Genomic DNA, 14,447 nt, shown 5'->3' on the forward strand with positions numbered 1-14,447 from the left:
GGTATTTCAAAGTAGATTGAGATCTAAGCCATAATTAAACCTATGTAAATTTCATAGATTATAAACAGTTTTAGCACATTTAAATTTTTATTTTAATTACTAAGATTAACTTCATGGTTGGGAGGCAAGTTATGTAAAAAATTAAACCATCAAGGTACCATCAACATTAGAAATGTAGGTTGTTGTTGTTGTTATTTGGTTTTTAGGAGCATTAGCAACTAAGGCCATATTGCTCCGGGATATGCGGTGGTCATTCCCTGAATGACCTTTCCGCATCCTCCGTATTTGGTGGTGACGGGCTCGAACCCCGGTCTAATCAAGAAGCGTGTGCTACGCACTGCTGCTCCTTCCCACCTGGCTACGGAGGCGCCTAGAAATGTAGGTAAGTGGAGAGTATGGGAGAGAAGTGGAATTAGCAGAACTAGGTTGATATGATATCAGAATAGCAGTATTACAGAAACCAAGAGGATGAACAGAAGAACCTGTACACCCTCACCCATCTGATGTACATGGATGACATCAAGCTCTACGCAGGAACTGAGAAGCACCTTCAGCAGCTACTCCAGATCACCAAAGAATTCAGCAATGATATTAGGATGGAATTTGGTCTAGACAAATGCAAGGCCCACAAATTGTGTCAGGAAAAATTAGTCAACCAAAACTACCAACTGCAGACTGGTAAAGAGATCGAAACCATTTCAGAGGGAGAGGCCTACAAATACTTGGGGATGATGCAGGCTCAGCAGTTAGAGCACAAGGAAATCAAGAAATGCCCCACCGAAAAATATCATCAGAGGCTCAGAAGCCTGCTGAACGCAAAATTGAATGGAGGGAACACAGTTAAAGCCATAAACACCTATGCAGTCCCTGTGCTAACGTACTCCTTCGGGGTCATAGATTGTACTAACACCGAGCTGGAGGATATCATGAGAAAGACAAGGACGATGATGACCAAGAGCCGCCACCGCCACCGAAATCTGCTGTGGAGAGACTGACAATTGCCCAGGAAGAAGGAGGAAGGGGCCGAATAGACCTCATTGAGCAACAGAAGAAAGCAATTGTTAACCTGAAGGATCACTTCCAGAAACACACAGCAGCACTCCACCAGGCCATAAGGAAGATAGACAAGCAGTATACCCCACTCAGCCTAAGCGGGGAATCCCCCCCCCCAACCAGAAGGGTCAAACGAAGTTAGAAAGATGGGCAGAGAAGACACTCCATGGTAGATACTACCATGATCTCCATCAAGATCACATAGATAAAATTGTTTCCAATGCATGGCTCACGAGTGGGACCCCCTTCCCCGAGACTGAAGGATTCATGCTCGCCATCCAAGACCAGGTAATCAACACCAGGAACTATAGAAAATACATCGCCAAGGAGACCAGTATTTGATGACACATGCTGACAATGCCACCTAGAATCATTAACAATCCAACACATCACTGCAGGATGCAAGGTGATCACCCAGACTGAATACACTCGTAGACATGACCAGGTAGCCAGGATAATACATCAGAAGCTAGCAAGGAAATACCAGTTGGTTGAAGAAAGTGTACTGTACTACAAGTACGAACCCCAGGCAGTACTAGAGACCCCAGCCCACAAGCTGTACTGGGACTGTGCTATAATAACGGATAGGACAATCTCGCACAACACACCCGACATAACTCTTGTGGACAAGAATGAAAAGGCTACCTATCTGATTGACATAGCGGTACCCAATACTGGCAACCTGCAGAAAACCCATGGGGGAAAAATCAGGACGTACACGAACCTAAAACAGGAGATCAAAGAGATGTGGCATATGCAACAAGTAACGACCATCCCGATCATTGTGTCAACCACAGGTATGGTGCCAAAGACTCTACATAACAGCCTAGCAGCAATGAACACCTACAAGAAACTCCAGAAAGTCACAATCCTCAACACCTGTAGGATAATCAGAGAGTTCCTTGACGAACAGTAACACCAGACATAACAACGACCACCCTGTGTACTTGGTAGCAATACCTGTTACGAGGTGGAATTCCCAATCAGGGAGAAGTAATATAAGACCGATAATAATAATAATACTAATTATATAATAGAGATGTGGCATATGCAACAAGTAACGACCATCCCGATCATCGCGTCAACCACAGGTATGGTGCCAAAGACCTTACCTAACAGCCTAGCAGGAATAGGTCTCCCAGTGAACACCTACAAGGAACTCCAGAAAGTTGCAATCCTCAACACCTGTAGGATAATCAGGGAGTTCCTTGACAAACAGTAACACCGGACATAACAACAACCACCCTGTATTGGTAGCAATACCCGTCACAAGGTGGAACCCCCAATCAGGGAGAAATAATATTAGAGTAATAATAATAATGCACTATCACTAGATAAAAGAATAAAACAATGTTTTCAGTGAAATATGGAAATAGACCAGAGATAATGGTATCATAACCCATGGGGCTCACATCTGATGAGTATGAGCTTGGCACACCCAGGGTCCTGAGCTGGATATCATCATTTTTCTCTTTCTTGGTGATTTCCTTCTACTTCTCTCTCTCTCTCTCTCTCTCTCTCTCTCTCTCTCTCTCTCTCTCTCAGGGTAACTTGGGAATTTTTTTTGGCTGGTGCAGCATAAGCCTCAGGCTTCCTTGCACCGTATGGCTAATAATAATAACAGAAGTCGAAGGAATGGACCCCACAAGAACTCACATGATACCTAAGCAGAGGCCAAATAAAATCCTGTGTGAGTAACAGACCACCTCAATCGGCAAATAATACCACAATACCTTGATAACTATGTGTAATGCTGGAGGCTATCTACACAGCCATATACTGTGCTGCCATAGTAGTTACTAGGATTAATGGAAAAGAAATGAGAGACCAGCAGCAGAAGAGCCGAAAACAGAAGGAACCGCCAGCTTGGAAAAGAAGCCTTCAGCAGAAGATAGAAGAATTAAGAGTCAAGATAGGTCAGTTGATCCAGTACCAACAGGGCAATAGAAGTAAGAAATTGATCAGAAAGGTGAAGAGCATCCTCAAGAGAGACAGCATCCACAGCAAACATAAAGACAAGAAATCAGAGGAATAGGAGAATACTTGGACACACTGAAGCAGAACCTCCTTGCACTCAGCAAGAGACTACACTGATACAAAGAGAGCTCCCAGAGGAAAATAAACAACCGAATCTTCGATGAGGACCAAAGAGCCTTCTTCAAGAAACTGGGTGAAGATGAAAAAGCAGGAAATGGACCACCTGAGAAGAAGATGATCGAGGAGTTCTGGGGAAATATCTGGAGCAGTGAAGTAAGAAATAACAGCAGAGCACCCTGGATAGAAGTAGAATGGAAGAAAACCAAGGACATAAGAGAGATGAAAGAGTGGGAGATTGGAGAAGAAGAAGTAAAACAGTCAAACCGGAACACCCACAACTGGTGAACCCCAGGAATTGATAACATCCACAACTACAGGTACAAGAAGTTCACCTGCACCACAAGCACCTAGCAGAGAAGTTCACTCGAATGATAAGGCACCCAGAGACAATCCCGAAGTTTCTCACCGAAGGAGTCACATATCTGAAGCCTAAAGAAGAAGATACAAGAAATACAGGCCAATCACCTGCCTCCCATCGATGTACAAGATCCTAACAAGCTGCATAACCAAGAAGATATCAGACCACTTAAAGAGTCAGAACATAATGGCTGAACAGCAGAAAGGATGCAAGCGGAGGAGCAAAGGAGGTAAGGAGCAATTAACCTTAGATGCCGCAGTTATGGAGCAAGCCTACAAGAAGCACCGTAACCTATACACAGCCTACATCGATTACCACAAGGCTTTTGACTCCGTACCTCATAGCTGGTTAATAGAGACTCTGAAGATCTACGAAATCAATGTATTAGTGACAAACTTCCTAGGATCAACAATGGCGAAATGGAGTACCACCATTAAGGTCAAGAACATCACAACCAGGCCAATCCCCATTAGAAGAGGAATCTTTCAGGGAGATGCTCTGAGCCCACTGTGGTTCTGTCTAGCACTGAACCCGCTATCCACCATGCTTAATGGATCAAGAATCTAATTCCATCAACAAGCAAATTATATCCAACACAATTTTTAGTTTTATCTTCAAATTGTCAGCTTGCTTGCCATATAAAATAAGGTTTGTTTTTTTTTTTTTTACAAAAACTGTATTACACAAATATTACCCTTTTTCATTTTTGAATTTTCCATTTAGAGTATACACATATAGTCAGTGCATGCACATATACTAATAGAGGTTTCTTCAATCTATTTTTGCTTCCTCATTGTATGTATGAAGAAAGTATTATAGGAAGCATGCTGTTTTCAGTATAGTTACCCAACCTTCATAATCAGTTTGCCTTACTGGCTAATAATGAGAAATTACTAAAAAGTAAAATTTTCAGGCTACTAGTAATTTAACTATTCTATATTTTTTAAATTTTTGGATGAAAAAACAAAAACAGTTTTTTTAGTAATTGTATTTAATTAAACAATTTTATTTAAAAATGCAATGAATGATAATATCTCTCTCTGTTAATAGACGTCTGCCCAAGAGAGCAAACTCAAATGCAAGTATAACGTTGGGAGCCATCCTTACCTTATGTTGCAACTGATGAAAGAAGAAGAACTTTATCTAAAACCAAGAATTGTTATGTATCGTGATTTCTTGTCAGTCAAAGAAACCGATGTTATAAGGAGATTGGCCCAGCCTCGTGTATGTATATCCAGTTTTCATCACATCTTAATAAATATGTGTAGTGTATGATTTCAGGAGAAAGTTTCACAGTATTGTCTGTAAATGTAAAATGATTATTTAATTAATGTTATAAAATAAATAAATAAATTTTCTGTTTATACTCCGGGACGACCAAACGATCAGAGGAGTTTACAAGATACACAGAACACAAGAAACAGCACCGTATTCAGCAGTCACGGGCTTGAACCCCGGTATATGAACACTATAAAAGTAAGGGTCAAACATACATGTACAGCTGCATAAATAATTAACATTAGCGTTAGTAAAGGCATATGATGCAAGAAACCAAGCTTATATAGCACCAACAAAAAAAAAAAAATCTTCTAATTTCACCCATCCACTCGCTCCAAATGTTTGTCTAGTTTTGCCTTGAATCTATTTAAGCTATCAACTTCTACAACAACAGATGAAAGTTTGTTCCAGCAATCAACCACCTGCTGGCTAAAGGCAAACTACTACACATCTATCCTACAACTCTCTTTCCTCAATTTTAATTTATGCCCTTTCAGGCAATTATTTGCAGCAAGAGGAAGAATCCTATCAGCATTCAGCATGCTCAAACCATTTAAGGCCTTATACGCCTCAATGAGATTACCTCGCAGGTGCCTAGTCTCTAGACACCGTAATTTGCAAAACTTAAGCCTTTCTTCATAAGAGCAACCCATTGTTCTATTCACTAATGTTGTTGCCCTTCTCTGTACAGTCAGGCCTCGTATAGCACGATAGTTGCATTCCTAGAAACCCTCGTGCAATGCAAAATCGTGCAATATAAACAATGGGCCCTATGGCAAAAATGGGGTTAGGTGCCGACAACCCAAGATTGAACACACATTTGTATCCAAAACATTACCAAACACAATAAATAATCGTAATAAAATACTTACGCATTTTATTACGACTATTACGTAATAAAATATTGCTAATGTTTTTACTTCTGTCGTAAGCAGACTTGTTTTTTGTTTGATTTTCTATCCAAACGGATGACAGGCGTTCCATCTCTTCCAATTAATAGCTTTGATATTATATACTTGGATCTTAGAAAGGCTTTTGATACTGTTGCACATGGAAGACTGCTACACAAATTGGAGCAGTGTGACATTGGAGGCAAATTGCTGCTATGGATAAAGGGGTGGTTGAGGGGGAGAAGACAGAGAGTGGTAATCAATGGACACTGCTCATCGTGGACTAATGTTATTAGTGGAGTCCCTCAGGGCTCAGTGTTGGGTCCATTATTGTTTTCTGTATTTATAAATGATATTGATGATGGTATATCAAGCTTAATGTCCAAGTTTGCAGACGATACAAAGGTTGGCAGGGTTGTCAAAGACACTACTGACACTATGCTGCTGCAACAGGATCTGGAAAGGTTGAGCAGATGGGCTGAGAGGTGGCAAATAAAGTTTAACATTGACAAATGTAAAGTACTACACATAGGAAACAGCAACCCCAAGCAACGTATCAACTCTGTGGTACTACACTGACAGTGGTAGAGAATGAAAGGGACTTGGGGGTGGTTGTGCAGGCAGATATGAAGTTCTCTGAGCAGTGCAGATGGGCTGCAAGAGTAGCTCATGGAGTATTGTCAATGATATACAGGAATTTTTCCAGCAGGGATAAGGAGGTGATTATTCCCTTGTATAAGGCAATGGTCAGGCCACACCTAGAGTACTGTATACAGGTCTGGAGGCCTCATTTCAAGAAGGATGTAGAGCTGCTGGAACGAGTACAGAGAAGGGCAACAAGATTAGTGAATGGAACAAAGGGGTGCTCTTACGAAGAAAGGCTTAAGTTTTGCAAATTACAGTGTCTGGAGTCTAGGCACCGGCGAGGTGATCTGATAGAGGTGTATAAAGCCTTGAATGGTTTGAGCATGCTCAATGCTGATGGGATTCTTCCTCTAGCTCAGAATAATCACCTGAGAGGGCATAAATTCAAATTGAGGAAAGACAGACAGATGTAGGATAGACGTGCGGAAATTTGCCTTTAGCCAGCGGGTGGTTGGTTGGTGGAACAGACTTCCATCCTTTGTAGTGGAGGTTGATAGCCTAAATAAGTTTAAGGCTCAGCTGGACAGGTATTTTGAACGAACAGAGGGGTGAAGTGGGTTTTTTTTTTTTTTTTGGCTGAGGCTGCATAAGCTTGCTTTCTTGCATCAAATGCCTCTACTAATGCTAATGCTAATTCTTTGTGTCTTGATCTAATGGATTTTAATTACACTTTGAGTTGTTTCTGCTATGAAAGTTGTTTTTATTTTCTCTGCATTCTTTCTAATTCTTGAAGTTGCCTCATTTAGGTCGGTAGCATGTGCATTATCACATGGTCATTCATTTTGCTCAAAGCATTTCACAATTTCATATTTTTTCTCTATCGACAGAGGTGGACTGGCCATAAGCCTTACCGGGGAAACCCTGGTGGGCCGGAGGCCAGTGTGATTTTGGCCATAAACCATAGTATGAGGCCACTATAAATTTTCCCGGGTAAGAATTTTTGATCCAGTCCACCTCTGTTTATCGATATTGCTTTTCTTTTTCTCTCTGAATCTGCAGTATTTTCACCAGGATGCTTCCTTTTCATACCTTTGAAGTATTTTACTCATTTTTAGGGAACAAAAGCACAATTACAAAACGAGGAGGCACGCTTGATACACATAAACAAAGCTGCATGCATGTAGCAACTGAATAAACAACACTGTAAAGGCTGAGATACACTATTAACATCTCACATTTTACTAAACACATTTCTAGGGGTTAATACCATAAAACAATAAAAACAATTTCCAGTTGCCTTTCTGCTAGTGGAATCTGTTATAAACTGGTAGTAAACTCGATCTAATTGCATTTGCGATTATACCGATAGCTGGAATTGTGTTGGTTTTTACGTTTTATTATGGTGAAATGTGTTTCCCCATCACTGATATAAAAAACAAATACATTTTCAGAATCTTCTCTTCATTCCTATAGTGTTGCGTTCGGTTGGGGTGATTCTGTGTTCGACTGCCATTTCTTGTAAACACAAAGGCGAATCATGCATAAGCGAATTCGGTTCGTGTTATATAAGATATTGTTCCCCTATTTATAAATTATGTATGATCGAATTCGTGTAGTGTAAACATGTGTTATACGAGGACTGACTGTACTCGTTCCAGCAGCTCTACATCCTCTTAAAATGATTCCTTCCGATCTGTATGCAGTACTCAAGGTGTGGCCTGACCATTTCCTTATATAACAGGATAATCACATCCATCTCCTTGCTAGAAAAATTCTTGTATATCATTGGCAAGACACCATGAACTACTCTTGAAGACTGTCTGCACTGCTCAGAAAAAATCATATCTGACTGCACAATTACCACAGGTCCCTTTCATTCTCTACTACTGTCAGGGTAGTAGAGAATGAAAGGTACCACGCAGTTGTACCTTTCACAGTTGTACCAGAGTAATGTATCAACTGCGTAGTACCACGCAGTTGATACATTACTCTGGGGTTACTGCTTCCCATATGCAGTACTTTACATTTGTTAGTGTTAAATTTCAATTGCCACCTCTCAGCCCATCTGCTCAACTTTTCTAGATCCTGTTGCAGTAGCGTACTGTCATTAATGTCATTAACAACCCTGCCAACCTTCATATCGTCTTCAAACTTAGACAATAAGTCTGATATACCATCATCAATATCATTAATAAATACAGAAAACAACAATGGACCAAACACTGAACCCTGAGGGACTCCACTAATAACATTAATCCACGAAGAGCAATGTCCATTGATTACCATTCTCTGTCTTCTCCCACCCAACCATCCCTTTATCCATAGCAGAAATTTGTCTCCAATGCTACACTGCTCCAATTTGTGCAGCAGTCTTCCATGTGAAACAGTATCAAAAGACTTTCTATGATCCAAATATATGATATCAAAATTATTCTTTGCATCCAGTTCTTTGTGACTACATCACAGTATCCAGTCAGATTGGTCAGACAAGACTTCCCCTTAAGAAACCCATGCTGTTTTCGAGCTATAACTGAAGTCTTGTCTAGATGATCCTGCAGTGCTTCTTTAACCAGTGCCTCCATTAAGGGACAGAAGTTAAACTAACAGGTCTGTAATTACTTGTGTCACACTTTGATCCTACTTTCTGAATAGGGATAATTTTTGCACATCTCCAGTCCATGAGTACCTCCTCTGAGTCCAAGGAAGCTCTCATGATTATGCTAAGTGTTTGCGTACTTCTTTTGCTGCCTCCTTTAATACAACTGGATAGATCCCATCCACTCAGGTTCCTTTCTTATGTTTATCTTCAACAATTTCTCCTCTGCTTTGCTCTCAGTTATTACAAATAATCTAGTTTACTGCCAGAGTTTAATACACCTCTTTGAATAACTCCTCATGTGTGAATGTAGATGCAAAACACTCATTTAGTTTGTTAGCTAACTAAGCAGGATCATCAACAGTTAAACCATCGATATCAATAGACCAATCTGATCTATCCCCTTCCTTCTAAAGCAGGCCCAGGCAAACCATGGCCCACGGGCCGCATGCAGCCCGCGAGCTTTAATTGTATTGTAGAAAAAAGTTTACTTATTTTATGCCTTTTGCGAAGCCTTTTTGAAAAATAAATTTGTATATGTAATACATTATAGAATTTGTCGAGTTGTAAATTGTTTTATCATCTCTGTATTGTTCAAATTGAGATAGAATTTAAAATTGTGCGCAAACCGGAGCGAGCCAATGGGCGCTTTTATAACTGTATAATTTGCGATTATAAACTAACCGCGCGAAACTACGGTAACAGACAACCAGTGATGACGACAACGACTTTGCTGCGGTGTTGGTGTAATAGGATAGGACTGCTGACTGGTCGCAGTTCCAATGTGTTTTCTCTGATGGTCATCCCGCAGTTAGTTTTTTTGCGTTATCTTCGGTTATCATCTTGGTGCCAGTAGCGATAAAAATAATATTTACGCCCTTTTAAAAATGAATAAAACACGAAAAATTCAACAAGAGCATCGTGTCTTCAATGAAGAGTGGAACACAAAATATTTTTTTGCTAAAATAAATATCAAGACTATTTGTCTCATATGCTGGGAGAGTGTCTCAGTGTTGAAAGAGTACAATAAATACTAAACATTCCGAATATGGTGCCAATTTAACTCGAGAAGCGAGAAAGAAAACTGCTGATGGATTGATTCAAAATTTATCTAGACAACAAAATGTGTTGATGCGGCTAACTAAGGAAGAAGAAGCTACTGTAGAGGCAAGTTTTGTTATTTCTCATATAATTGCAAAAAGCAATGAGCCTTTTTCTGATGGAGACTACATTAAAGAATGTATGACTGAAGCTTGTGGAATTATATGTCCGGACATTAAACACAAATTTGAATTTATCTCGGCGAACCGTAGTAAGAAGAATTGAATGTATCGATACAAATTTGAATGAGCAATTATTATCAGTATTAGAATCCATAACATGGTACTCGATAGCTCTCAACGAAAGTAACGACTAAAAGAATACTACTGCACAGTTATTAATTTTCATACGTGGATGTACCTATAATTTTGAAATTATTGAAGAGCTTCTTTCAGTGGAATCTCTTAAAGACCAAAGAACGGGAGCTGATATATTTGAAAAATGCTTAACAAGATATAATTTACAATGGAACAAAATGGTAAGTGTAACAACTGACAGAGCACCATGTTCAACAGGTAAAAATGTTGGAGCGTTAAAGAAAATTCAGGTTAAAATTTGTGAAAATTATCCTGATTATAATTTAATTACAATTCATTGTATTATACATCGACAAGTATTATGTAAAAATGTGTTAAAAGTTGAACATGTCACATCTTGTATTACTAAACTAGTAAATTTAATACGATTGAGGGGCCTGAAACACAGACAATTCGTTAATTTTCTTCAAGATATTGAATCTGAGTACACAGATATTCCTTATCATAGCCAAATTTGATGGCTTAGCTTAGGAAAAGTTCTTCATCAGTTATGGGATCTTAAAGATGACATCATTTAATTTTAAAACTGAAAAATATTATGGACTTTCCCGAATTAACTGATAATAACTGGATTTGTGATTTTGCATTTACCCTGGACATCATGACACACAAATACTTTCAACACCGTGTTACATGGGAAAAATTTATACGCCCATGATATGGTAAAAAGTTTGAATGGATTTAAATTAAAACTCCAGTTGTTCCTTCAACATTTATTAATTAACAAGGTAGACCACTTTCCAACCATGAAGTTGCTGAAGATTCCAGAAAAATATCGAATTTGAAAAATATTGTGAAATCATCAACGCTTTGAATGACGACTTTTCATAAAGATTTGGCGACTGCCAAAAAATTGAGACAAGTTTGGCAATAGTGCACGACCCATTTTCAATAGAAATTGATATTGCACCGAGTGAACTACAGCTTCAGATTATAGATCTGCAGTGTGATGCCGATTTAAGGGAATTGCACCGTCCTGAGGAAATCTGTAAATTTTCAATACTCTTAATTCGGACAAATTCGACGAACTTATAAAGATTTTGCCAGAAAAATGTTGGTTATTTTTGGATCAACCTACATATGTGAACAAACATTTTCCATCATGAATCTAAATAAAAATTCTTTACGATCACGCATCACCGATAAACATTTACAAGCAGTTTTAAGAATCTAAACTACAAAATTAACGCCCGAAATTAAAAAAAAATGTTAAAAGATGTAAAACAGTTCCATTCATCTCATTAAATTCTAGGTTGTTAGAGAATAATTTTTTTATGTTATATTTCTTCTTCATGATAACAAATAATATATATCTAAAAATAGTATTTTACGTGCGGCCCGCCTTCTTTTTGAATTCCTAATGTGGCCCTTCAGCCAAAAAGTTTGCCTGTTCTAGAGTGTACATAAGTAAAGAACTCTTTGCTGTTTTTCTTTGCATCCTTTCCCAAATATTTCTTGTAATCTGCCTTCATCTGCCTAACCTTTGTCCTTTGTAACTTGGTTACAGACCAGCTTATATCTATCATAGGCTTCTGTGTCACCTTTTAATTTATATGTGTCCCATGCATTTTTATTTTCTACCACATGTCTCATTAGTTTTTCTGATATCCATTTAGACCTAAACCTTGAACAATATTCCTTCGTTGGTATGAAAAGCCTAGTAACTTCCAAGATTAATTCTTTAAATGCTTCCGATTTTGAATTTGTTGTTGGTAACATCATCAGTTGGTCCCACTGTATAGAATTTAAAAACTCTCTGAGACCACCACATTAACCTTTACGAAAGCAAAAACCCTTCACTTTACTCCTGATGGTAGTTACCTCTTTGAGTAAGTTCCACTTCAGCACACTGTGATCACTGCCACCTAGTGGTTCCTTTATCTGAAGATTCTTAATGCATGAAGAATCACTACTCATAATCAGATCAAGAATATTACTCCCTCTAGTTGCTGCCAAACATGCTGCAGTTGAAAACAATCATCCAATAAATCCACAAAAACCTTGCTAGTGTGTGAGTGACCAACCCACAAATCCCAGTCATTATCTGGGAAATTAAAATCCTCCATTATAAGACAATCTGATTTACTGGCCCACTCTATTTCTTTGTACAGTTGTTTATTAGCATTAGCATTAGCAAGGGCACATGATGCAAGAAAGCAAGCTTATATAGCATCAGCCAAAAAAAAACAAAAAAACAAACAAACCTTTATTTCACCCATCCCCTCATTCCAAATGTTTGCAAAGTTCTGCCTTTAATCTATTTAAGCTATCAACTTTTACAATGACAGATGGAAGTTTGTTCCAGCAATCAACCACCCGCTGGCTAAAGGCAAACTTCCGCACATCTATCCTAGAACCGTCTTTCCTCAGTTTGAATTTATGCCCTCTCAGGTGATTATTCTTAGCAAGAGGAAGAATCCCATCAGCATTGAGCATGCTCAAACCATTCAGGGCTTTATACACCTCAATCAGATCAATTTGCAGGTGCCTAGTCTCCAGACACTGTAATTTGCAAAACTTAAGCCTTTCTTTGTAAGAGCAACCCTTTGTTCTGTTCACTAATCTTGTTGCTCTTCTCTGTACTCATTCCAACAGCTCTACATCCTTCTTAAATTAGACCTCCAGACCTGTATACAGTACTGAAGGTGTGGCCTGACCATTGCCTTATACAAGGGAATAATCACCTCCTTATCCCTGCTAGAAAAATTCCTGTATATCATTGACAAGACACCATGAGCTACTCTTGCAGACCATCTCCACTTCTCAGAAAACTTCATATCTGCCTGCACAATTACCCCCAAGTCCTTTTCATTCTCTACACAGTCAGTGTGCTACTACAGAGTTGATACGTTACTCTGCGATTACTGTTTCCCATATCTAGTACTTTACATTTGTCAATGTTAAACTTCATTTGCCACCTTATTATACTCATCAGAGTCATTAGGCCTATAATACACATCTACTCTCAATTTGGCTGTCCCAGTGCTTATGTCACACCAAAATAACTTGACACTGCTCCGTCCACCTATGTCGACTTGCTGTACTTCCTTGGATTTTATGTGTTTCTTAACTAATAGCATCACCCCTCCTCCGTTCCTATCCTGTCTATCCTTCCTGTACACATTGTACTCACCAAATTCCATTTCTGCATTCCTTATATCTGTGTGACACCATGTCTCTGATATCCCAAAAATAATCTACCTTTGATGTTTTAACCAATACCTGAAATTAATCAAATTTATTTCCCAAACTCCTAGCATTGGTGTACATGTAAGTATACATGTACACCAATGCGAGGAGTGGTGTACATGTAAGTATACATGCACCTGTTCCTGTTCTTAGCTATCCTAACAGCCCATGTATTTACTTGTTCCAAAATGACTCCCAGCAGTCTCTGAAATCCCCTGCACCTCGTTTTCCAGGCTGCTGCTCATTCCAATAGAAGCAGTGGAAGAATCACTTCACCTCTGCCAGCGGCTACTGTTAATCTATTAGTCCATGTATCCCCCAAAGCTAGCAGTTTTCTGATCCACCTAACACTGCCTCGATAGCATCAGAAAATATTCTTGCACCCTTTCTATTTAAGTGTATCCCATCCCTGTAGAAGCCCCTCTCCCTCCAGTTAACAAGCACAGACCGGGCTGAGAAAAATTCTACCCCTTGAGCCTTGCACAGTCTGTCCAGGCCTCAATTGATCGACAAGGCTCTTATCATATACTCCCTCCTATCGCGTCTGGCAGAATTGCAGACACTTTCAAATTCAACCGTAATTCATGACTTTTTTTTCCACATTGAACTGTACTAGTTAAGTAATTCTGCCGGTGTCCTGCAAGGTTGATTAACATATGTGTCAAGATATTTTATTGTTAAATGTCTTTCTCAGTAGTAGAAATTAAAATTAGTTTGTAAATTGAGAACTGTGATGGCTTCTGTGTATTTGGTAGCCAGAGACTTATTAAAGTTCCTATTTTAATCAGAAGTGATTACCAGTGTTTTCAATTGGTGGTGCCAAAAAAAAAAAAATATATATATATATATATATATATATATATACTGTATATATATATATATTTTTTTTTTTTTTTTTTTTTTTGTTACAACATTGCTTTTGGTACAGTCTTTATATCAGGATGAAGTACAGTTACTACCTCTACAGGTTTGACTCCAAGTCT

The 14,447-nt window shown here is 38.9% G+C and overlaps 1 protein-coding gene across 1 annotated transcript in view; it reads left to right on the forward strand.

The window, feature by feature from the left end:
- LOC150088215 (prolyl 4-hydroxylase subunit alpha-1-like) overlaps positions 1 to 14,447 on the forward strand; it is a 244,939-nt gene that overhangs the window by 144,223 nt on the left and 86,269 nt on the right. The window contains exon 9 of the mRNA XM_090370629.1: positions 4,559 to 4,732. Within this exon, the coding sequence (XP_090226755.1) occupies positions 4,559 to 4,732 (174 nt within the window). The remainder of the gene's footprint in view (positions 1 to 4,558; positions 4,733 to 14,447) is intronic.

The sequence above is a fragment of the Mastigoproctus giganteus genome, chromosome 3 (genome assembly GCF_048544385.1).
Source record: "Mastigoproctus giganteus isolate SK-2022 chromosome 3, ASM4854438v1, whole genome shotgun sequence".
NCBI lineage: Eukaryota > Metazoa > Arthropoda > Arachnida > Uropygi > Thelyphonidae > Mastigoproctus > Mastigoproctus giganteus.